At 36.4% G+C, this 24698-nt stretch overlaps 1 protein-coding gene across 7 annotated transcripts in view; it reads left to right on the top strand.

The window, feature by feature from the left end:
* The window catches only part of LOC149312254 (neuronal cell adhesion molecule-like), a 187228-nt gene extending 164156 nt beyond the window's left edge, over positions 1 to 23072 (top strand). For 6 of the 7 annotated variants that reach the window (XM_089524291.1, XM_089524287.1, XM_089524290.1 and 3 more), the window contains 3 exons: positions 371 to 502; positions 3891 to 3969; positions 6273 to 10955. In XM_089524291.1, coding sequence (XP_089380417.1) covers positions 371 to 502; positions 3891 to 3969; positions 6273 to 8025 — 1964 coding nt within the window. In that variant the 3' untranslated portion in view covers positions 8026 to 10955. Of the gene's footprint in view, positions 1 to 370; positions 503 to 3890; positions 3970 to 6272; positions 10956 to 20505 lie in introns of those variants that run through there. The other variant, XM_089524294.1, reaches the window with a different exon arrangement.
* The last annotated feature ends 1626 nt before the right edge of the window (positions 23073 to 24698 follow it).

Here is a 24698-nt window from a genome sequence, read left to right as displayed (position 1 = left end):
TCCAAGTACCCTCCCCTGATTTTTTATTACAGAAATATTAGTCCTGCCACCTACATACATAAGTATCTGTTAACTATTTAAGTATCTGATAAAAGAAAATAGCTTTAGATTTTTTACATTTTGAACATGCTGAATAAGACAAATGTGTGTAAAACTCAACAACATGAACAACTTTGTTCCAAATCCATTTGAAGGTCAAATGCTCCTAGGCATTATATTTGTTATCATAAATTTGTTTGTAATAGTGGTGAAAAATTATAGGATAAGATACTCTATAAAGAATTGATGTGAATTAAATGTTTCTAATGTAATTGAATGATCTTTTTGTATAATAAGTAATGAATAACAATTCAAATTTTCCACTTTCTAGCAAAGGCAAGTCGGCAGGTTGACATTGCCACTCAAGGATGGTTCATTGGTCTTATGTGTGCAGTTGCCCTTCTCATCTTGATTTTGCTGATTGTTTGTTTCATACGGAGAAACAAAGGAGGAAAATATCCAGGTGAGCCACAGCCTTAGAAGCAAATGCAGATTATCAAGACTTTCAATAGAAATATGCATCTGTTTTTTCCCCTTCATTCAGACATTTTTCAGAAGTAATGGCCCATTTCTATTAGGTATCGTAAAGAAATATGAAGGCTTTGATACAAATAAACTCATCCCTCCACATTTGCGGCTTTGAGTTTTGCGGATTTTATTAATCATGGATGTGACACTAATATGTTCTATCTAAGAATAGCTAGGTCCTCAGCACAACTCTATGGTCAACTTTAACCAAAAGTCACACTGAAGGACCTAGAGATTCCTAGAAAGAACACACCACTAGGCCTTTGTAGCTCCTCCAGTGAAATTATATGGTCAATGTCTGGCAGATGTTGACCACAGAGTTGCACTGGAGGACCTAGAGATTCCTAGAGAGGTGTTATCTCAGGTAAAAAATGCTTCTGTTATTTGTGGTTTTTCCACATTCACGAGGGTCCTGTGCCCCTAACCCCAGCAAATGTGGAGGGACAAATGTATAACTTCTTTTTAAAATAATAATAATAATAATAATAATAATAATAATAATATCAGTTATCAGACTCTTCAAGCAAATCCTGCCTTTACATTGGTTGAGCATCCACAGCATATCCACTATTTAACATGCATGAGAGTCCTTCTCTACAGTATTTTCTGTCAAACCACAATTAATCACAGTATTTGCAGCCCTCAGCAGTGAAATGGGCAACATGCCCAGTAAACACTCCAGACACTAATTCTGGAATAGAACAGGCCTCAACATGTATTGATTACAGCTGAAAGAAGGTGAACTTGGTATGGAGCTGGGTACCAATTTGTAACTCAAGTGTGTGTTCAACTGGAGGGAGTCGGGTGACAGAAAACAGAATCACACCTGGTCATTAGCCCTTTGTGTGATTCCCCTGCCACCTGGTACTGAGGCTTGGATTTGTTCCCAGATGCTGGGGGCATCCTGACATCCTCATGAGAAGGTCCCCTTAAGAGGATCCCCCTTTACTCATGGAAGATAGTGCTCAAGCCAAAACCCCACTTAATCCAGCCCAGTACTAACCCACCAATGTTATGACAAATGAAGTGAGGAACACACATCTACAGTATGTTTTTTAGATACTGTATGACACCTTGAATCCTATGATGAGAGAAACGTGGGATACAAATTAATTTAATAAATAAATAAACTGTCCTTAATCCACCCCACAATGCGTACTGACAAAGAATAGAAAGGATGGGGAAGCCACTCCAAAGCCAACTGGTGGAGGTGACCCAGAATCAATGGGTTTAGGCTGAATGGATAGACCTGATTGAAAACTTGCTCCAAGCCCACCTCTGCAATCTGTTAATCCTGCTTGTTTGCCATTTCCCGTTAGATCACAGGGGTTCTAGAATAAAGAAAGAGGTGCCCTGTGCCATTTCCCCCATTGTGCACTTCTGCTCTTGCCACTTGTAGGCATTCTACAGAGACAGCTCTCACTAAGATCTCGAATGACCTTTTACAAGCCAAGGCTAATGGCCTTTACTCTCTTCTCATCCTTTTCGATTTGTCTGCAGCCTTTGACACCGTTGATCACTTTCTCCTAATTGACATACTCTCTGACCTTGGGTTCTCAGACTCTGTTCTTGACTGGTTTAGATCTTACTTGTCTGGCAGATCTTTTGCAGTAGTTGCAGGTGGTCAGACTTCTTCTCCTGTTCCCCAGGGCTCTGTTCTGGGTCCCCTTCTGTTGGAGTTCCCCAGGGCTCTGTTCTGGGTCCCCTTCTGTTTTCTCTCTACACACTGTCCTTAGGAAAACTCATTAGCTCTTTTGGTTTTTCCTACCATCTGTATGCCGATGACACCCAGTTGTATCTTTCCGCCCCTGACCTTTCTCCAAGGCTTGAACAGCAAGTTTTGTCTTGCCTCACAGCTGTCTCGCAGTGGATGCGCCATCGGCGTTTGAAGCTCAAGATGTCCAAGACGGAGCTTCTTGTCTTTCCTCCTAAGCCCACCCTTCAACACTCCTTTTCTGTCTCTGGACAACATTTCTATTCAACCAGTCCAGCAAGCCCGCAGTCTTGGTTTTATCTGATTCTTCTCTGTCATGTATCCCTCAGATCCAGACCACAGCCAAGGCTTGTAGATTCTTTTTGTACAATATTGCTAAAATCTGTCCATTTCTCTCCGCCTCTACTGCCAAGATCCTGGTCCATGCCCTAGTGGTCTCACGACTTGATTACTGTAACGTCCTCCTGGCTGGGCTTCCTCTTTCTCACCTCCGTCCTTCAATCTCTGTCCAGCATTCAGCTGCACGCATCATCACATCCGCCCACCGCTGTGACCATATCTCTCCTGTGTTGGCATCCCTTCACTGGCTCCCCCTCCCTTTCCGCATTCAGTATAAGCTTCTGCTGTCGACATTTAAAGCCATCCATGGACTGGCCGCTCCTTACTTATCAGACCTTCTTTCTCCTCACCTTCCCACTCGGGCCCTCCGTTCTGGTAGTCAAGGTCTGCTGTCTCAGCCCAGGATTTCCTCTGCCCCATCCCGGATTCGCCCCTTTTCACTTGCTGCCCCTCACTCCTGGAAACTTCTTCCCCCACAAGCAAGAGCCATCACTTCTTTAACCAGCTTCAAAACAGAGTTGAAAACCATCCTGTTCAGAGAAGCTTTCCCAGGCATTGCATAATTGTCGCTTACTATTTGATGTTCTTTTGGTGCCTGTTTATCAACCATTTCCTGCATTGCTATGTACTGTATAGGTATTATCCTACTTGAGAGTATGTATTTTCCCTGGAAGAAGATTAACCATCCATTATGAAGCCAAGCCCTCCTTCCAGTCCATCTGCCTTGGTCCAGGCCTTGAAGGTAGAGAGGAACAGCTGGACCTCTTACCCTTTCCCTCCACCACTCCCTTCTCCTTCTGTGTCATGTCTTTTTAGATTGCAAGCCGGAGGGCAGGAAACCGTCTAACTAAAAATATTGTATGTACAGCGCTGTGTAAATTTACAGCGCTTCATAAATAAAGGTTAATAATAATAATAACTTGGGCGCAAACAGAGTGGCCAGATGAGTCTGGTGCCCATTATTATATCATTTTGTGGATATAAAACTACTTCTTTGGATGCAATACAGTTCAGTCTGAAGAAGGTTTCCATGAAAGCTCATGCAGAAATAAAAACTAGTTAGTCTTAAAGGTGATGCTACATTATTCTTTTCCCTTTCCCCCTTCCTTCCTCATTTTTATGCTGAAAGAGGCTAACACAGCTGCTTCTTTGAAATTAGCCATTATGATGCTCAGGCTCACTGATTTCATTAGGTCCACTCTAAGCATGTCCAGGCGTATGTCCAATACACTGTTTAATTTATTTTTACATATCAATTTCTGCCTTTTAGTGAAAGAAAAGGAAGATGCTCATGGTGATCCAGAAATTCAGCCCATGAAAGAAGATGATGGAACACTTGGTGAATACAGGTAAATAATTATATTCTTATTGGTCAAAGCAACTTGGATTTGAAATTAACGGACTGTTGTTGGGCCCATTTAGAAGTATTCACTCTTGGATCAGGTAATAGTTTCATAAACTATGCCACATCAACATTAAAGACATTATATTGCCACTGTTGATGTAAGACCATGTTTTACATCAATATGGATTCTCAGTTCACAGACATAAGCCTTTTTCTGATGTTTTAAAATTCCACTCATGGAAAGGAAAGGTACTCTAGTACAATCCCCTTTACTCACAGCCTCCCCATGTTGACTCTCGAGTTACAGTGGAACTGTTCAGCTGAACCTATATAAAAATAAATTCAGCTGAATGAAAAACTGAATTATTTAACTTTATCAATTTCAATGTGTTTACAGTTGCCCGTTGTCCTCATTAATAAAGGAAATTTGTGGGTAGAAGAGCATATATCCAACACCCCATGAGGAAAATTTTGTAATACTTGTTTAGGGCTTTATAGCAACCTGTCTAGTAATTCTGCCCTTCATTTAACACTAGGAATAATTTGAAATTACTTAGGTGCAGTAGCTGTGGCAAAGCATAACATAATAGAAGACACAGAAAAACATCATAGTTGGTATAGAAATGTAAACAGAAGTGAACAAAGTTTCACAAATCTTGTGCTTCTGCATTGGTAGTCCTGTTCCCACACAGCGTCCAGATAGATTTCTGACAGAACAATACTTCAAATATTTACTGAGAAGTAAGTACCTTTTAATTCATTGGAACTTACTCCTAAGTAAGTGAATAAGATTAGAGTCTAGTTGGGAGATATTAGATCCATATGTTATAATCAACCAAGGTAAAAACATCCAAATTGCAGTATTGACAACCCAATACTTAAACAAATTTGAGTCTGGATTTTACTTCATTCATACCTCAGGTATATCTGTGTCTACTTTCCATTCTGATTTTGAAGTTGTGCGTGTATTCCCCACACCCCGCATTCTTTAATATTTCTGCCTTACTCTTTTAAAAGCAAGAGTAAAACAGAATATGTATGTGTCCTGAATTAAATCCAGACTTACTACACACACACATATAATTGACTGCAATGGTGCTCAGATTTTGCTTTTTGCTTTTGATAGTACAGTATTCTGATCTAGGCATCTATAGCAAACATATATATATATATATATGAACTTCAGTTTGTGGAATAGGGAGCAAAGGATAGCCTCCGAATCAATGTGGTTTGTTATTATCTGACTTTAAACCTGTTCATCATCCTTTACAAACCAACACCAATTAGCTTGCATGGATTGTCTCACAAACACATTTTCAAGCTAGTGAATTTATCATAGTAGACATGCAATGTAATTTAAATCAAGTTTTGTTGTGTTAATCCATTGTGTTGGCTTTAAACAAGAAAGAGGGATGCTTTGTATTTTATTTTGTTTTTATGCTGTTTTATATATTATTATATGTTTATTTCGGTGTGGTGTGTTTTTAAAGACTTGACTTTATTTTTTTCATTTGTAATTGTATAAGATGTTAGTATTTTATTTCAGTGTAATAACATATATTGTATCATCTCGAATGTCATGGTGCAATCCCTGCATCTTGTGGCCCTTTCAGTGCACAATCTTTTAAATATGGTTAGTTTTTCTATTTCTGTGTTGCTGGGAAAAGTTAATTATACAAGCTATGGGCTAATAACATTGTTCTAGAGCAATCAAGTAGTGGTAAAACTATTCATAAATAGAACTTATTCAAAAGCAACTTGTATCTATTATACCTTTTTGTTTTTCATAGTCATTCAAAAATTATGCCAACTCTCTAGTGAGGTTTTTGTGAGTTGTACAATTAAGTTCTAGATGATGTTATCAAATCACATGGGATCTAATACAGGATTTTTGTATTTGTCTTGAGACAACTAGCATATCAGTTTGTGAAATCACCTATTCCATTTTCAGTTGGTTTGTCTGAAGTATATAATTGCATGAGCCTGAATACCTGATGTGTTTTTTTAAGTCACACATCTAATTTATTTTGCCAAAATCTTTGTTTAGACATGAGTTAATCTGCCATTCATCAGATTTAGGATTTGTTTCTTTTCTCTTTAGAGACAGGGCAGATGCAAACAAATGTGTTATTTATAAAATATGAGGTTGTACCTTCTGTGCAATTCAGCATTGCTACAGTCAGTTCTGTGGTTCATATTGTCTCAGGTAGTTTTAAACCATGATGAATTATGTCTTTGAGAGAAACCTGCTTTCTCCGTTTTCCCCCCAAGAATTCGAGCATTTTGAACTTTTTTCCATCACTTCAGGTCCATGTCTCCGTGGACAATAAAGAAAACGGACAAAGGAAGAAAGAGAAAATGTAGAGATGTCACCATATTTCCCGAAACAGGCCCTGTCTTTACCAAAGCAGTGTCTGTGCGGTCTGAGAGATCCAACCTATCCAGAAGGTCAGGAGATCAATCCTCCAGCACCATATCAAAGACCTCTTGTAGGGAAGGCAGGCAGTCTTCAGAGCACTTAAAGGTTAAATCCATTTCCCACTCACTTTGTCCGAGAAAAAATATGTCGACTGAATGGCAGTCTGAGGGTGCTTCTAAATATGACATTCTCCAACAACAGATAACACAACTGGATGAAGGGTCAGATTCTCAGGTAGGAGAGTGTTCCCCATATCAGCAAGGGCCTACCAAAACCCTATCCTCTCTACAACAGTGGTTCAACCACACAGTAGACCTCAGCTCAGATTCAGAAGACAACCACAGATCCCATATTAAGAAGGTAAGACCTTCTGCTGCTGCTGATGGTAGTACTAATTGCTCAAACTCTGACAAAGATTTGGTAACAAGGTCTATTACCATTTTGAAGGATGCCCAGGCTGTGACTAAAGGTTCTGTGGCTTCCACTGCACAAGATGGACCTTCTCTAGTAATAGGTTCTGAGGCATTAGAAACAGCAGTTATGCCTGAAATAAGTAGGCAACAGTCACAGATTTCAATATCTGAGGCAATAGATATTTTGAAAGAACTTGCAGCTTCTAAAGAAAAGAAATCTGAGTTTCAGAAAGATTTGCTGGCTGGAACACCTTCTGAAAATAGGTTTTCTTTGCCATTGAAAATAGAGGAGGACATTGATCCTGTACGTACATTTCAAATGGAAAATCAAAATGACTTATTTAAGCATATTCAGAAAGAGCTAAGGTTAAAACAAAATAAATTTAGACAGTTGTCAGATGAGGACATGATAGCTTGCTCCCTTCCTGTCCATTTAGCAGTTAAAAAGCTAGTATATAAAATCTGGAACAAACCCAATGTAAAACATGTAGCCCCAGCACGAATGCATAAACTGTACCCTCCTCCAATGGATAAAACCTCATTTTGGAGGACTATACCCAAAGTAGATACTGCAGTTGTCAGGGGAAATGCTAAATCATGTATCTCTGGCATTGAAGGCCCTGTCCCCAAACATCCAATTGATAGAAAAATTGAGGCTGCACTCAAGCGATCATTCAGTTTAGCTGCAACCCAGCTTAGAATCTCCCTATATTCTGCCTATGCTTCTAATGCTTTATTAGCCTGGCTGGAAAAGGAGAAACTACTAAGAGGAGATAAAACGAGCTTATCTTCAAGCAAGAGGAGAACACAAGTCCTGTGTAGAACTGCAACTAATTTTATCTGTGATGCAGTTCAGGACTCTCTTATTCTCACAGTTAAAAACATAGCATGCCTCATAGTAGCAAGGCGAGCTCTGTGGTTACATAGTTGGCCACTAGATCTAGGTATGAAAAACAAGCTGTTATCCTTGCCTTATTCTGGTGAAACTTTATTTGGGGACTGTTTGGAAAAGGTTTTCAAAGATTTTGTTCAAAAGAAATCCCCACATCAGTGGAAAAGGAAAAAACACAGTTCAAGCTGTTTTCTTCACTATCCGCGCAGGTCACTCATTTCCCATCAGTTCTCATCTAGATTTAGAAGAGGGAGAATTTTGCAGTCCTTATATAGCAACCATATGAAAAGGTGTGGGATTCAAAGAAATCACAAATGTACCAGTAAAAGCCTTTGACTTAAATGTTCCAAGGAAGTAAAGTAGCTGCCATGTTCTTTTATACCTTCAGTAGTGAAAACTTGATTGTTATGGGATCTCTTTTTTATGGTTCTTATCTTGAAAAATTTTAAATACAGGACCAATTTGGAAGAGCCCCTCTCATGTGCCTGAATTGTTATCCATCCTGGACACATCTAATTCCAAATGAACAAAAGAATGTAGGTGTCTCAACTGTAGTTTGGACTTAAAAGCAATCTAGAATGCTTATACAAGATAATAATATAACCATAATATTAGAACATGAGAACATGCATTGAAGACGTATAGGTTCAGGATAAATAAAAGGAAGGATATTGTCACACAGTGCCTAGTTAAACTATGCTAGATGCAATGAGGGCCACCATCTTGGGTGGATTTAAAGGAAGATTAGACAGATAAATGGAAGCTAAGAATATCATGGCTACTATTTATTTAACCATATATTATCTCTGGTTTCAGAGGCACTAAGTCTTTGTATCTTAGTTTGCTGAGGAACCTAAAAGAAAAGATGCTGTCGCACTAATTACTTCCTTATTGGTTAACCGTAGGCATCTGATTGGCTAAGAGCTGAATGCTGAGCTAGATTGGGCTAATTTCTGATTTTAGTAATGTAACTAAAGGTTTCACTAAAGTGACTTTCCAAGCCTGAAACCTTCTCATAGATCTCTACATATAAATGGATTTTTTCCCCACTGACTGACTTGCTCTGGCATTTAAGGGCATGGGAGATTCTAGGTCTTAGAGAGTTAAGTCAAGAGAATTCAGTATTTTAATTTCTGATTCATGTCTCTTAGGGCTACTTCCTATCTTCTATCAGTAGTATAGAAACTTGTGCAGTATAATAACTTCTATATATTTTTAAATTGTTACATTTTCCACCCAGCCAACTCAATGTGTCATACCCATGCAGGAATACTAATGTGGAAAGTTGCCAGCTGAACTCTGTGAGACTTATTTCTGAGTAGGCTGGTATAGGTTTATTTGCTTCTTATTTATTGATTACTATATAGCCAGTACCCTACAGCACAGGTCTTGTACTTGCCACTCAGGTTGTATTAGACTGCACTCCCCCTTGATGTCACATAGGAAAGGAGTGACCAACCTACCTTCCATTCCAGTACTGGCTGTCTCCATAGCAGTAACAATTCCATGAATTTAATTCTCGATAGCCAAATCAGAAGATTTATTTCCAGGAGGAATTATTTAAAGCAGAAAACAATGATGAGACAAGATCCACATCCTATAGGATGGTCCACTGTTTATTTTTATTTTTATTATTTATATGAATAATTGTATTTGTTTCTAGCCACTGCAAATCCATTTTCTCATTGTGGCTGAAATGTGTTGGGCTTTTTAAACACTGAATAAGCAGTTGACTATCCTAGAGCATGTGGAGCTTGTTTCCTCACTGTTTTCTGCATTATTTATTTTATATGACCTCAATACACTTCTAAAGTGTAAAGCTTTTGCTAATTTGATCCACTATTCAGCCGAGAAGTCTCTTAGATTCACAGTTTAAAATGGTGGGCAAAGTTCAGCCCAAATGTTGAAAGCAGCCCTCAGGGTTCCAACCCCTCTCCTTTTTAAATGTGATTTTTCACTGCAAATCCAGCACAACATGGATCAAAACTTTTGGTGGAAAATGGTTTTGGGGTCCCCTCCCCCCCCCCCCCCCCCATTGGTCAAAAATAAAACCAGAAATGTCAATGGCATCAATCCTGGACCCAATGGGCATGCTGGGCTGCAGCTCACCAACACCAAAAAATGCCCCCACCCTCTCTACAGTTTCCTACCCCTGGTTTAAGACACAGCATGCTTGCAATATCTACAAGGCAACAGCCTTCCTCCATTCCAAATAAATGGAAATCTACCATTTACATTGTTTTCCAGCTAGGTGAAAGTGTTTGTAAAAGTATTATTAATAGTTTCTCTCTGTGTGTCTGTCTCTCACTCTCGTTACTAATAAAGAGAGTACATTTGGTATCTTTTGGGCCCAACTGTGTAAAAATTAATGAAATTGCTTCAGGTTCTTACACTGGACAGATACAAAATGTATAGGACTACAATTTTTTAAAAAAGAAAAAAATGTATCCTAAAAGACAAGAAATATTTGTGGAAAAGTTTTAATTCATGATTGGGGATATATATATCTCATATTCTAAAAAATGTAGATATTAAATAGTTGGGGGTGGGGAACATGAAATGCTTCAGTGGGCCTTTCTTATGGCCTTCTTGTTTGTTGTGTCTTCTGACCTTTCAGTCTAAAGTGCTTTCCCTTTCAAATTCAACAGACATTCACCTCTTTCTGGTTCCAATGTAAAAGTGATACATTTTGTCAATTGAATGTATTATTATTTTGAATTGTTTGGTGTGTCATCTCAGGAAGAATGTAACACATATTGAGTTGTGTTGGTGGCTGGACTGCATAGTGGGTGCCCATGTGTGCACACATGCTCACAGAAAGACACTCACACTCACACACTTCTACAGTTTTACTGGTTATTGCATCTGCCTGCCCCTGAAGTAAAAAAGATTATCAAAAGGTAATACAATGTAATTGGAAGATGTGGTGAAGTTTGCTATGAATGTGTAAAAGCTGTATTCCTTGCATTTTGTTTATTTATACTGTGTATTTTGGAATTGTTTCAGTTCATGTAATCTCTCACAGTCACCTTCTCACTTCATCATGTATTTCATCCTATCATTTTCATGTTTGCTATTTGTTTCATAAAACCATATAATAAAGAAAATATTGAGCATAGGACAAGATTTTAAAATAGCTGGATTCATTATTAAGGACTTTGTACTATAACTTGAATTTGTATAGCAAGTGGTTCCCTATATTAATTGTTGAAGTTTTGAAATATATTTTACAGTCAACATGTTGATTACAATTTTAAAAGTTTAAGGATGTAAGTATTCTTCTGTATAGAAAATAATTTAGGAAATGATTTTAGTTAAATATTTTTGATTTGCTGTTGTATTTTGGAATAAGTTGCAAATCTGCATAAGGAGACAGTACAAACATTTGTTGTAATGTATTAAATTGTTTGACATTAGAAATAATGTTAATGTAAACCATTAAAAACCATTTTGAAGTTCCCATTGAGAGAATCACTCTGTCTTCTACAGTCTGTGTTTTAGCAACAGATTAAGAATTCTTCAGTGACACTCCTAACACTTTGAGGTTTCCCAGGATGTATCTGCAGACATATTCTTTATATTTTTGATACACCTTAATTTGTCAACAGCTTCTGATGTGAAGAGTCAAACAATTCACCAATTTGAGAGCAGAATATTCTTTTGGACATTTCATGTTACCAGATGGACAGTTAGGGTGGCCAGAGGTTACCTTGTCAGCGATGCAGCGAATGTGCTCTGGCTTTATTCCAGACTTTCAATCCCCAAATTGGTTCAGTACATTGGACAGTTTTTTGAAAGTATGGAATAAAACCCAGCACAGATTCCACACCGCAAACATGGAACTCACTGGTTCTCTTTGCAGACAAATGAGTTGTATCCTACCTGGAATGGACCACTGTCCATTCAGGGTGAAATCTTGCTCCTTTCTTTGAAATATTTTATAGGCAAGCATTACTTAACCACAAAAACAATGGACTGACCTGTCATGCCTGCATGCGTTACATCATTTTCTTGTTTTTGTCTGCGTCTTGGTAAAAGGTGATTCACAATTCTTTCATCAGTCCACAAACACCTTTAAATTGTGTAATAGACAAGTTAGGAAATTTTTCTAAGCATTTGGAAAGTCTCAGCTGGAATGGAGTTTTAAAAGGCCTTAAGAATCAAGGATGTATCTTGAACTAATAATGAATAAATTAATCTTGGTAATTTCAGTGCATTTAATTATATCTCAGTACAGTTTGTAGTATCTGTTTAGTTTGTAGGCTGAATATTCTATGACTTGGTCTCGTTGTCACATTCACTTGGCATGTAAGCTTCCTCAGTACCATTCCTGCTGCAGAGTCTCAAGCTTTACACAGTTACCATGAAACTGAAGCAATGAGAAGCCTCTATCTTAATTCTGGAACTGAAGCCTAAAATGCTCAATGGCAAAATATCCACTTGCCATTTGTAGACATGCCCTCCTTGACTGCTTACCTTTAAGCATTTTGATGCAAAGGATATTAGGGTTACCCAATGCCATATTCTTCCTTTGTATCTGGCCATTTTATTTGGCACATTTAGAAATCCAATTGCCAGTTTCAACTACAATAGTTCATTAAATAACTGGGGTTTATAAAAGTGCTTACTTACTGTTCATCAGTTGATTCAGTCAGTAAAATCAAGTTGGGACTATCAATTGGTTTTAGGCCATTAACTCTTTTTTATGAGCCAGATTAAGGTGGTGTTTTAAGAAGTGGACTAGACTCTGAGAGACCAAGGTTCGATTCCCTGCTCAGCCATGAAAACTATCTCTGTGACCTTGGGCAAGTCGCACTCTCTCAGAGGAAGGCAAAGGAAAAAGCCCTCTGGACAAAACTTGCTAAGAAAGCCCTTATAGGTTCTCCTTATGGTTGTCATAAATCAGAAATGAATTGGAAGCACACAATAGAGCCATTCAGTTTGACTGACAGAAATTAGAGTTCAGACAGCATAATTTTCTCATGCAACTTTAAGTGTATTTCCTTCCTGGTTGAGAGGCAGAATTCCTAGGTGACCCAACTCAGCATTTCCTGCAATCTCTATGGCAACATTACTTAGACCTTTTTTAGTGTGGACAAAAGATGGGAGCCTGGCTCCAAGTTGATTTTGCATATGCTGTAACTGTGCACTCACACCGGTGCCCCCCTTCATGCAGGTACACACATGTGTAAATCTGCAGTTTTGTTTTGTTTGTTTGTTTGTTTTAATTATACAGACATTAGAATCTTCATCATTACTAGCATATAGAAAAATGACAGAAACAGTGCAACCAACTGTGTAAGTATTTTTTCATTATTCAGATTATGACAATGGCTAAATTTGTAAAACAAACCTAAAAGAAATAAGGATGGAAGAAAAACTGACAAAAAGAACTTATTTCTTTGAATTCAAAATTTCCTGAATTCTGCACTAATAAATAAAACAAATACTTTCTGAAGACAGTGCTGCTGTACACTTTTGAAAACATTTTATGTGACGTGTATACCAAATTACAGTTTCAGTTGCTTTTCTAAATATTTTTTCAACTGAATCCAAATATTTTGAGCTAAAAACAGCAGAATTAATGGTGAATCCAAAGCAGTAAAAGCTTACCTTGTATACATTCTGCTCTGTATACTGCCCAGTCTGATCTGCCTGTTGAGTGATAGTGAATTTAATTGAAAGACAAATCAAAATAAATATTCACATAAATATTAAAGAAGAGCTCAGAAAATATTTGGAACTGTAAATGCATATTTTTTACAGGTGACATTTCTGTTTTTTAGTTGGTGTGTGTTTACAAGTGCATGTTTCTATAGTGTCTTATATAGTGCATACGCTTTAAAAAATTGCTGTATTCGGTTGAATTCATTTTCTTGACAGTTTTCCAGAACAATCTGTGGAGTGTTTGCTTGGTATTATTTCATAGGTCTTGCACATAAAAACATTTTGAATTAGTAGTTAAAAGTTTGAAAGTTTCCATTGATTTCTTTTTGATAAAAATGTATCTATTAACAAAGTAAGTTCTAAAATTTACTCCAGCTACAGTATATAAAATTCCATTCACATGAGGTTGCACATTTTGACTCTTCCTTAAATCTTCAGGAAGGGGAATGATGCCCTATTGCATTTCAGTTTCATTCTGAAATAGACACATTTTCCTGAATGAATAATCAAGGAAGAATTTCAAGGATAGATAACCTTTTCACGAAATTTTAGTAAACATTACTAGTCTGAATTCTTTCAAAATTGCTGATGTCCCACCAAATTTCATCCTTTGGTAACTTAGATTTTTAACATGTTGATGGGTGAAACTGAAATGGTCATTCCTAAAGATTGCTTAAGTTGAGATGGTATCCAGAATGTATATAACTTCCACATAAAATTGAGTTTATGCCATGGCGCGCGCGCGCGCGCGTGCGCACACGCACACACACACACACACACACACACACACCAGTATGATTGCTCAAGCTAATATTCACACATTAAGGGTGTCATGTCAGCCAAATTGACAATGGTACATTCAAACATGATGAGAAGGATCTAGTCACATTTACTGGTCTATCTATATGTATACTGTATGTCCCTCCACACATTAAGAGATCCTTTTAGGCTCATTATACCCTCTCCCCATGCATATGATGAAACATATGTTATGCATGGAGATGCCATTATTTTCCTGGTGTGGAGGATGTCTTTTGCAGATATAGGCTCCTTCACATGTGCTTTGGAAGGCTAAGATGAGTTCTCTGACACCTACAGCTCTGATTCCATTGCATGTATTTATGCCAGAGTAGCCTGGCTTGTGTACAGAAGTAGAGATAAGAGTTGCACATTCTTTTATACAAATGATATTCTAAACAGAAATAATAATAATAATAATAATAATAATAATATGTTTTATTTTTATACCGCTTTTCCAAGGTGATCAAAGCGGTTCACAGAATCATTTAAAAACTTACACATCATAAAAACAACCTCACAAAAACCAATAAAAACTGAACAACATGCAATAAAGACAAGCAAGATGGAATTTTCTTAATCAGTATAGTTCTAAATCACAGCCTTTCGATGATAATGGAAATGTTAGATCTATTGAGAAATTTTGATTATGTCTTTTACAAAACAAGGCTATATGATATGAAAAATATATTTGTTTTTCATGCGTGCTAGTCACTTTGGTTCTTCCCCTTATGGCTATTACAGACCATGTTCAGCATATGCTGATGACGTTGCCTTACAGTTCATATCAATTTTATTTTTTATTAATTTAGATCTATCTGTATTTGCACAGGGATATGTGTGATAATTGTCTGTTTTGTAGGTTTGGCTAGAAGAATTCACTCCCAAAAATCAGTTTCCTGTTGTTTCCTGCATAAATAAATTGTGTGCTAGTTGACAGAAAGTGTCTGTCAGAGACAGTTATCAAAAGATGGAAGGTTCTCAGAACATTTAAACCAAAATTTTCATTTTGGGTTAATTTCCTCTCTTATTATCTCCCATTTTGGAAAAAATGGATATCATAGCATGTGTTGCCTCTGAGAACCTCTTATATCATTGAGTTGGATTGTTCTGTGTGTGGATTTATCATTCTGGAATAAAACAAAGTTTTGAATCCAGCAAATCATCATAGCCAATTTTCTCTTCATTTGCTCATATTTCCAGTTCATAAACATTACTATTTATGATATTACTTACGTGGGTATAATCACTTGGTAAATTTATCATTCTGTTGTCTAGATCATTGCTATTCAAAATGATGGCCTGTAGGCTGGCTCTGGTCTGTCAGACATTGGCTGCTGGTGCACAGTGGGATTACTGGTGGTAAAAAGAAGTATGATAATAAGGTGTGACAAATATGATACCAGTCCCTGGCATGCTGGGGAAATATTGCTGGTCTGCCTCTTCGTGTAATCTGAGAAGCACCAATATTGCTAATCTAACTGCTCTGAAGGATTTTGGACACAGCAGAATGGTCATATTCTTCTCCTGCATTACTTAAGAGACAATACATATTATACATACACAGTGGTAAGCTAGCAGTCTATGCATTTCAAAGAGGAACCTATGTTAGTTTGTTTCATCTGAAAGCTTCCTGCAATATAGGTTGATATAATTAGAAAATAGAATAAGAAAAATATATTAAGCTCTTTTTAAGGCCCATTCATTTCAGTGGTGGTCCAAACCACTGGTGCATAGATCCATTGGTAAGTCAATAGTTGGGTCTTAACTATTTGATTTGGGCTGTAATCCCTCTTTGACATGAATATGACTGCATCTTGCCTTGCACATGTTCTGTAAACTGTCTTGATTTACCTTAAAAACACTTGACTATCTTCTTGCTACTACTGACTTCGCATTATTTTCCATATATCTATGTAGTGGTGCTCTGATTGTTGTTCTCAACGCAGCAGTTATACTGTTTCTGTTATATTTTTAATACATGTTATATGAAGCCTAATGAGCTAAAAGGTATAACTAGCTAATTTTAAACAGATTTAAGAATTACTCTTGGTTTTCAGTTTATCCTTCTAACTGTTACATGTTTTAAATTACAATACAATAAGAATTAAGCCATTATCTTTTTTTAAAATGTGATGGGAAAACAATGTAATTTAGTTAAGTACAGTGGGCCTTGTTATCCACTGGGGTTTGGTTCCAAGTAGGCACACATCAATGACCCACCATGGATACCAAAATCCGTGGAAGCTCAAGTCCCATTAAATATTATGGTTAGGAAAATGGTGTCCCTTATATAAAATAGCAAAATCAAGATTTGCTATTTGGAATTTATTTATTTATTTTGAATATTTTCAAGCTGTGGATGCTTGAATCCATGGTTAAAAAATCTGTGGGTGTGGAGGATTGACTATATTTCCCTTACACTTCAAAGATGATAATTACTTCCTTCACATAAAATTACAGTTTATGTACATTTTAATATATGAAATATTGATTGTCATATAGGGCTATAAAGTGGAAGAATAAACATAGAGGTAATGGAAAGCACAACTGTATATTCAGATATTCATGGGCATGCCTACCATATGCAAAGAATTTCTTCATTAACATCAGTGCTCAGGTATGCATGACTGAACCCCTGCAGACACACGAGAGACTATTCAATGAATATTGTCATCTTTACGTCGGCTTTACAGTGTCTGCAGATAATATCATCTGCAATGATAGTAATCATTTAGAATAATTTACAGAGCTTTATTCTCCTATTTTTGAAAAACAAAACATTTGGAAAACATTCAGCACGTATGGGGATGGTGTAATAGTGCAATGTTTAATACCTAGTGGGCTACTTGTATTTAAGGGCATACAGCTGTTTTAACTGTTTCGTCTGTTGAGTCTGCCTGCATGGCAATGACTTCTGAAATGTACAGATGGATCTAAATTGGTAGATTTTCTTAAGAGGATTGTTTAAAATTGATATCTTTCTGCTGCTGTTTAAAAGTAGAGAAATGGAAATGAAAGACACTTATATGAGCTTGTATTGACATGAATGGAAGTAAACCATATGTGCTCAGTTTGGGAAAAATAATTTGGATTTTTAATAATCCCAACAGTTTTTCCCGAAGTAAAAATCAATATTTTTCCTGATTTTGTTATGGGTCATGTATTTTTTTAAAAAATCTTTTAAACACACCTACCTGATGCGCAAACTGAAAGCTCATATTCTTGACTGTATTTTAAGTATAATATGCTACTATGGACCTTAATATTTATTTGATTGATTGAATGATTGCTTGATTTTGTTTCTTGGCTTTCTCCTGAGTTGGGATGCAAGATAGCTTCTAGAATAATCAAAAGTATTTCAATAAAATCACATATTATACATATTAACAGATCAAATTAACTATAATTACAAAATTATAGCTGCAGTGTTTACATAGGAACTCAGAATTGAAAGTGGACAATCTAAGAATTGTACTATGGGATGGTAAGCTATTTCTTGACTACATTAATATTCTTATAACTTGTTTTAAAACAACTGGTGATTCTGCAAGTTAAATGTGATTAATTTCTAACCTATTATTTACCCTTACTCCTTTCTGGGTTGATGCTTTCATATTCCATCTGTGAGAGAAGTACAGTTATACCACCATCTTTTAAGTAATGTTGTAGACAACAGTTGTATAGGAGAGTATCGTAACAGTTAGCCATTGTCATTCACAACAGAACCATGTTGTTGTTTTTTCCACAATATGTCAGGACAGGTAGATCAGGACAGACACAGTGCCTTGGATGGTTTCAACTGTCAATTTAAAAACCATGCAAAGTATTGTGTAAACATTCTTTGATGGTACAGAAGCCTGTTAAAAGTCCTTTGCAGAGACACTGTGAACATCTTGTTGTGTTTTTAAAACATTTTAAAGATTTCAAAGTGATTTTTAAAAATTTGCCTCTAATAATAAAAAATAAAAAATATGAGTCTTCAATAAAAGCTTTGATCCTTTGTTTTTCATGAAATTGGAAGCTCTGATGATTCTCACTGGTAGATAGGAAACAGTCTGAACCCAGTGGAGACTAAGAAATAAAACCTAGGATGCCTCCGTTGGGAAGCGATGAACTAAATTTACCCATGAGATAGTTTGTTTTTTGTTTTTGTTTTTGTTTTTGGTTTGTTTGTTTTAAAGAAGATTTTATGACTTTTGCAAGGAGTGGTGACTTTTGCTAGGCCAAACATTCACTTGTAAGAAAGAGATGGACAACTTGGTGGTACTCCCAATTCGGTTGGAATGCAATTCCTATCAGTCCTAGGTGACCAGTAATGCAATCAGTGTTGAACAATAATGCAGTTACAGTCCAGCATTTACTTCTGTAGGGCTACAGGTTGCCCCCTATTACATTACAAGATTATTGCATCATTGTACAGTATATTCTTAAGTCTTGTCCTATTTCCATCTCCTATCCAATGAGAGTTTCTTCTTGTTTAGCAGTCAAGTGTAAATTATGGTGAAAGTTAAGAAATAAATACCTGCAATAACAAAAAAGTGTCCTAGACATCAGAGGCAGGACAGAAAGGGGTGAGTGGAATTAGATATTAAAGGAATCTCTAACATAACATTAATAGTATATAACCTCCAACATTTTCCTTGTTGTCAGTGGAGGTAGCAGGCTACATTAGGGAGCAGTATTATCAGACAAGACACACACACACACACACACACACATACATATATATCTTCCTTGAAGTAGAAATTACCATGCATCACATACTTGTGGCACTGCACAATCACAGGTTGTGCCAGCAAGCATCTCATTGGCCATGGTCAGAACAGAAGCAAGCTCAAGCTGTGTATTAATTCTGAAGGCTTCATCCAAACAATGGAACGTGTACTACTTTGTGTGCACTCCAAATTTAGCTTCTTGTACCCTTTGTTGGGTACAAGACTAGTTGTATGGCAAAGTATAACATTGCAGTTAGGGTGAAAAGCCAACCCTTCATAGAGTGAAGTTTATGGTATCCTGAGTGAATCTGTGCAAACAGTGATATGGTAGACAAAAAGACATAGAGCACTAGCCAGATCAAAAAAATGTTTCACCCCTGTGCAATTTTGAATTTAGAATTGATTCATATATTACCAGAACAACGTGGAAGTGATTTCCATGTACTTGCGTCGTTCATCTCTGTCGCATGAACAGGATAGGCATCAAACAAATATTATTCTTCAAGGTAATGATATGCTGTAGTGATATGAGAATATGTACACATAGTCCATGTGATGATTTCCTGAAAATACTACAAATTGCATGGTTTCTAGCAATGTGGAAATGAGTTCTACAGTGTAACATGTCAATGTAACATGTAAATCCAACTTATGGTGCTGATCTACCTACATAGTTAAACTTCTGAAAAATATTGTCCACTGCCATCATCTGTGTGAAGCAGCATAGTGCAGTGTACTTTGCATGCCTGCATTGTGGAATATTTAAAAATGTATGAAATTAAGGTCTTTTGTGTATGTCCTCAGAGGATACAAATGGTCAATATTTTAGTCAAGGCATAAATGTGTGAGGCCACAAAACTATGATTTTACATAGTTGCCAATACTATCTCCAGATTAGGCAAGCATGCCTTCCATAACTGGTAATGACTTTTCAAAGCAGCAATTTAAATTAATTTATATATGTTTTGAATTAAGCTCTGGGTCTTATTTGACTAAATACTGATCACTATCAGGATATGGACTCTGCTTTTCTTCTTAGGCTGTTTTCATTTGTTTCTTCTGCACCCTTTTAATGGAATATATAGGTCTCTTGAAAGGTAAGGTTAAAATTTCAAACCTGGTGAATGTGTAATGTAACAAATTACTCCAATCCCAACACTTAGTTTCTTGTATTTTTCCTAATAATGGGGAGAATCAATGCTTTTCATTTAATCAATTCATTCATCATTCATATTTCGGAATCAAGAATTAAGAAGTTTTAACAGACTAATTTCACAGCACACCATAAGCTTTATATTTGAAGAAAAAAAGGCCCTACCAAATGCTTGCAATTTTTTTTACATTGCTTCAAAATTGGGAGCTGATTTTTTTCCCACCAAGAAACCATGCACAGTGAGGAAAACTTCCAGTGCTGGAGATATCCTGTGTTAAAACCATTACTGCTTCATATATTCATGTCAGTTACATTGTATTAATTTGTCTTTACCATGTGATTGAGTTTACTAAAGGACTGTGAAACACATGTTTCAAAAACCTGCATGCATTCTTGGTTTTGCACCTCTTTTTTTTTTGTCTTAGGCTGTTAATGTATTAATTGCCCCGTTAAAATTAACTTCTTGGGTTTTTTTTCCAGTGATGCTGATGACCACAAGCCTCTTAAAAAAGGAAGCAGGACACCTTCAGACAGGACTGTGAAAAAGGAGGACAGCGATGATAGTTTAGTAGACTATGGAGAGGGGGTCAATGGCCAGTTCAATGAGGATGGTTCTTTTATTGGACAATATAGTGGTAAAAAAGAAAAAGAACCTGCAGAAGGAAATGAAAGTTCTGAGGCTCCTTCCCCAGTTAACGCAATGAATTCATTTGTCTAAATAAAGAAACTCTGCCTCATTCCTACAACCTTTCTATTATTTTTTCCAAGCACTTGTACATCTTCCCCATGTTACGGATGTGAAGGAAACAAATGTTCTACGCAGCAAAGTGTTTGTGCTATAACTACAAGTAGGTGAAACCATTACACTAACAACAGTAAGTATGAATCAGAATGCAAAACTGGAGACCTTGCTTTTATACTAAAACTAAAAAAGAGCAACATCAATTAAACAAATACTGGAAGTACAGTTGCAATGCATGCAGAGTGCTGCATATGTGCCAGACAAAGCCAGTTATGCCATTGATGATGATTTTGATACTTTGTTATGCAGTCTTCAACTGAATACCTGGATCTAAAATCCATTTTCATTGTCAGAGTGTTATAGTAGTATTATATAGAACTTCAATGTCTTCGTTGACATTGTTGTGAAATTGGTGACTTAATGTCTAGATATCATTATGTCTTTTTGCAAGACAGTTAGGAACAGTATGTACAGTATATGATTGATAAATGAGTTTTAAGTATGACACTTGCATTTGCTGATGCTTACTGAGGTCCTGATACCTGCTCTTTGCTTCTCTTACTTTATAGCCTTTCTAATTGATCAAGTATTACTGCAATACAGTATTCTATTTTTGACATCCAATGTACTTTTTTTAGGGCATACAGTAATACGCATTGTAATGAATTTGGAATTTGTACAGTTATGGAAGTGAAATTTCAAATGAATTTTTTTAAACAAAATCCAGAAAAAATGCAGGGCAAAATACATTCAGTGCCTTTAAACAATGTGCATTCCGTAATGTAATGTAAATGGCCATAAGCCACCTGGAACCTTTCTGAATTAACACCAAAATGAAAGAGTTGCAGAAAAGCTCATATACAGCTCTGTGCATTTTGATGTAGCTTGTGAAAGAAATGTCCCCAGTGGATTGTGCCCCTATTTAGCTGGTGTAAGTGTGTGATCAATGAAATGCTGTCATTGCCAAAGTAAAGTGATTATTTTTAAATGCCCAAATATGTTAGGTTAACTTATTTAAGTTATACTAGGTACATTACAATGTTTGGTTTTGTTTATGGAGATAAACTATAGAGAAGCTAGTGCAACTCAGATTTCATGGCCTTATTCAGTTAACACAAAAATGGCTGACTTAGTATGTTTTACTAACACTAGGAAACACTGAAATCCTTATAACAGTCTAATACACTATGCTCTTGATAGCACACACCCTTCTACAGAATTCCAAGCCCCCAGAACTACCATGATGCTACTATGTTTACTCTTACGCTTGTCCTGAAGCAATGTATAGATGGCGACTGAAGAGCTAAAGCATTCAAGTAATTTGACAAATGCTGAGTTTGGTTATACATGACACCTGCCATCTGCTATGAATTTACCACCCCCCACACCATCCCCACATGGACACACACAATCTATATCACAAAAAAGGTTTACCTCCAAATATGAAATTTTATATAACAACCTATGGTTGAAGGAATGCTCAGTTTCATTTGCCAATAAATTGGTTTTTCATAACTTGCATCAAGTTTAATTTTAAGTAAGCTTTTTATATGTAGATATTTTGTTGAATTTGTACATACACTTAAAGTGTAGATGCTATATGCTTATAGGTGTTACAAATTTTTTAAAAATGCATTTGGTTGTACTGTGTAAGAAGTACTCTTGCCATTGAAGTGCATGGCATTTTAAAGCATCTATCAAAATACATATAATTTTTAAAAATTGGTAATAAGATATTCAGTTTTAAGCTGCAGGTTGTCAGGTCGTTTGCCAATCAACAAAGACCTACTACCGTGTAAGTTATAATAATTTGTTGTGCAAAATCCATAGAAGCCCTCTTTATATGAATGGAGGTTGCACAGCAACTATGCTTGCCAGGCTGCATCCAATATTATCAGTGGGTGTGCTCATGCTTTACTTTGAGCCACAACACTTTTTTGGGAGCATATATTCTGTATAAAAACATACACTTTGTTACTTGCATATGTTGTGTATGTAAAGGACAGTTTGCAAAATTCGTCTTATAAGCTATCCAACATTTTACATTAGAAAAGTATTAAGATTTTCAGAGATCCCTCTTTTTTCCCTCAAGAAAGCAAAAGCAAGGTTAAGAAATACTCTGGTATACAGCACTGATTGAAAAAGCACAAAAGGGGGAACAGCCCTACAAACAGTATTGAAGAACAGTTTAATTTGACTGTTAAATGGAGATGCTAAGTTTATCCATGCATGTGAAAATACACAGATTACTTCTGTAATGGTGCAACACATTTTGTATTAAAATAAATGTGGTTTTAAAATTTGAGTTGTTCTTCAGTCTATATGCTACAACATTAAATGATATACGGTAGGTCAAAATATCCAAGTGGTGAAATGAACTTCTATAATTCTAAATGTGATGGGTATAATTCTAAGCACCCTTTTGTTTGTAAGGCACACCTGTGCTGGAACTTTTTCCAAACCCAGTTCTATCCTAATTTATCAGCACACATTGCTGAATGAAATACAATATATGCTGTGTTAACCATGTTGCCACATACCAATGCATTATGTTGTAATTGTGCAAGGACATTGAAACATCATATGAGTAGGATTGGATCACTTTTTAACATGAATTTCTTTTAGTTCATAGTGCTTGTGTGGCCTTAATAATGGGGGGAGGATGTTTGTTAGAGAAATCCAACTGCCCTAGTGCTCACTTATTAATCGCAGCAGTGACATAGAGCCCATTTTATACCTTCCTCCCTTCCACCAAAAACCATCTTCTTGCATTCTGCAAATTTTATGTCTCTAGCCCCTATTATCTCCACTACTGTGTCTGAAGCACAGTTCTCACTTGCTTTACTTGAAACTCTCCATCCAGACTTCCCTGGAAGTAGATTCCATGAAGTTATCTAGTCCCAGGCATAATAGCACATTGCCAGGCCATATTTTATAAGGGAATTAACATATTATATATAGAGTTGTTGTCACTGACTTAAACTTCCAGTGACCCTATGAGTGAGAGACCCCCCCCCCCCCCAAAAAAAAATCACCCTGATATCAACAGCTCTGTCAGATCTTTCAAATTCAGGGCTCTGTCTTCTTTGATTTAATTGATCCACCTGTAATGTGATTTTCCTCTTTGCCTACTTCCTCCTACTTTACCAAGAATTATCAACTTCTCTAATAAGTCACGTTATCTCATGATATGGCCGAAGAATGATAGCCTTAGTTTGGTCATTTTGGTTTCTAGAGAGAGTTCAGGTTTAAGTTGTTCCAGTACATATTTATTTGTCTTTTTAGCAGTATTTTTAGAACTCTCTTATAGGGTTGCCATAATTGTCCACTATTAAGAGCATATACTGCAATTACAATAAAATTAACTCTCTCCTTAAATTAGACTTAAGTAGATCTTATTGCTGTGTACTTCCTGAAGTGGTATCATTACATATTAAGTATGTATGCTGATTTTAGTTAAACAATAATAGACATGTTGGTATGTGGTACTCTAGGTCCAACACCACATACTGACATGTCTATTATTGTTTAACTAAAATCAGCATACATACTTAATATGTAATGATACCACTTCAGGAAGTACTCAGCAATAAGATCTACTTAAGTCTAATTTAAGGAGAGAGTTAATTTTATTGTAATTGCAGTATATGCTCTTAATATAGATATTGCAGATACAAATACATAACTGTATTTGTAATAAAATGGAAGCAGAAAAATAGTGCTATGTTATGGTACTATCTTACACCAATTGTGTCCACTGATCATATACCAAAAATTAGAATTCAGCAAAAAATGAGGTTTCTGGCACAGAGGCAAATCAATAACAGGAACAGTTCTATTCCTATTTTTTGCATTAATGCTTTGTCATTGAACTTTACTGGGTGTTGGATTATTGTTACCCTCTGGTTTCATTTGCGTATTATTTCTTAGT

Source organism: Sceloporus occidentalis, unplaced genomic scaffold (genome assembly GCF_023333645.1).
Source record: "Sceloporus occidentalis isolate IW3139 unplaced genomic scaffold, rSceOcc1.0.p SCAF_5, whole genome shotgun sequence".
NCBI classification, from domain to species: Eukaryota; Metazoa; Chordata; class Lepidosauria; order Squamata; family Phrynosomatidae; genus Sceloporus; species Sceloporus occidentalis.
The sequence above is the reverse complement of the archived record's forward strand: the minus strand, read 5'-3'. Positions and strand labels throughout refer to the sequence as shown.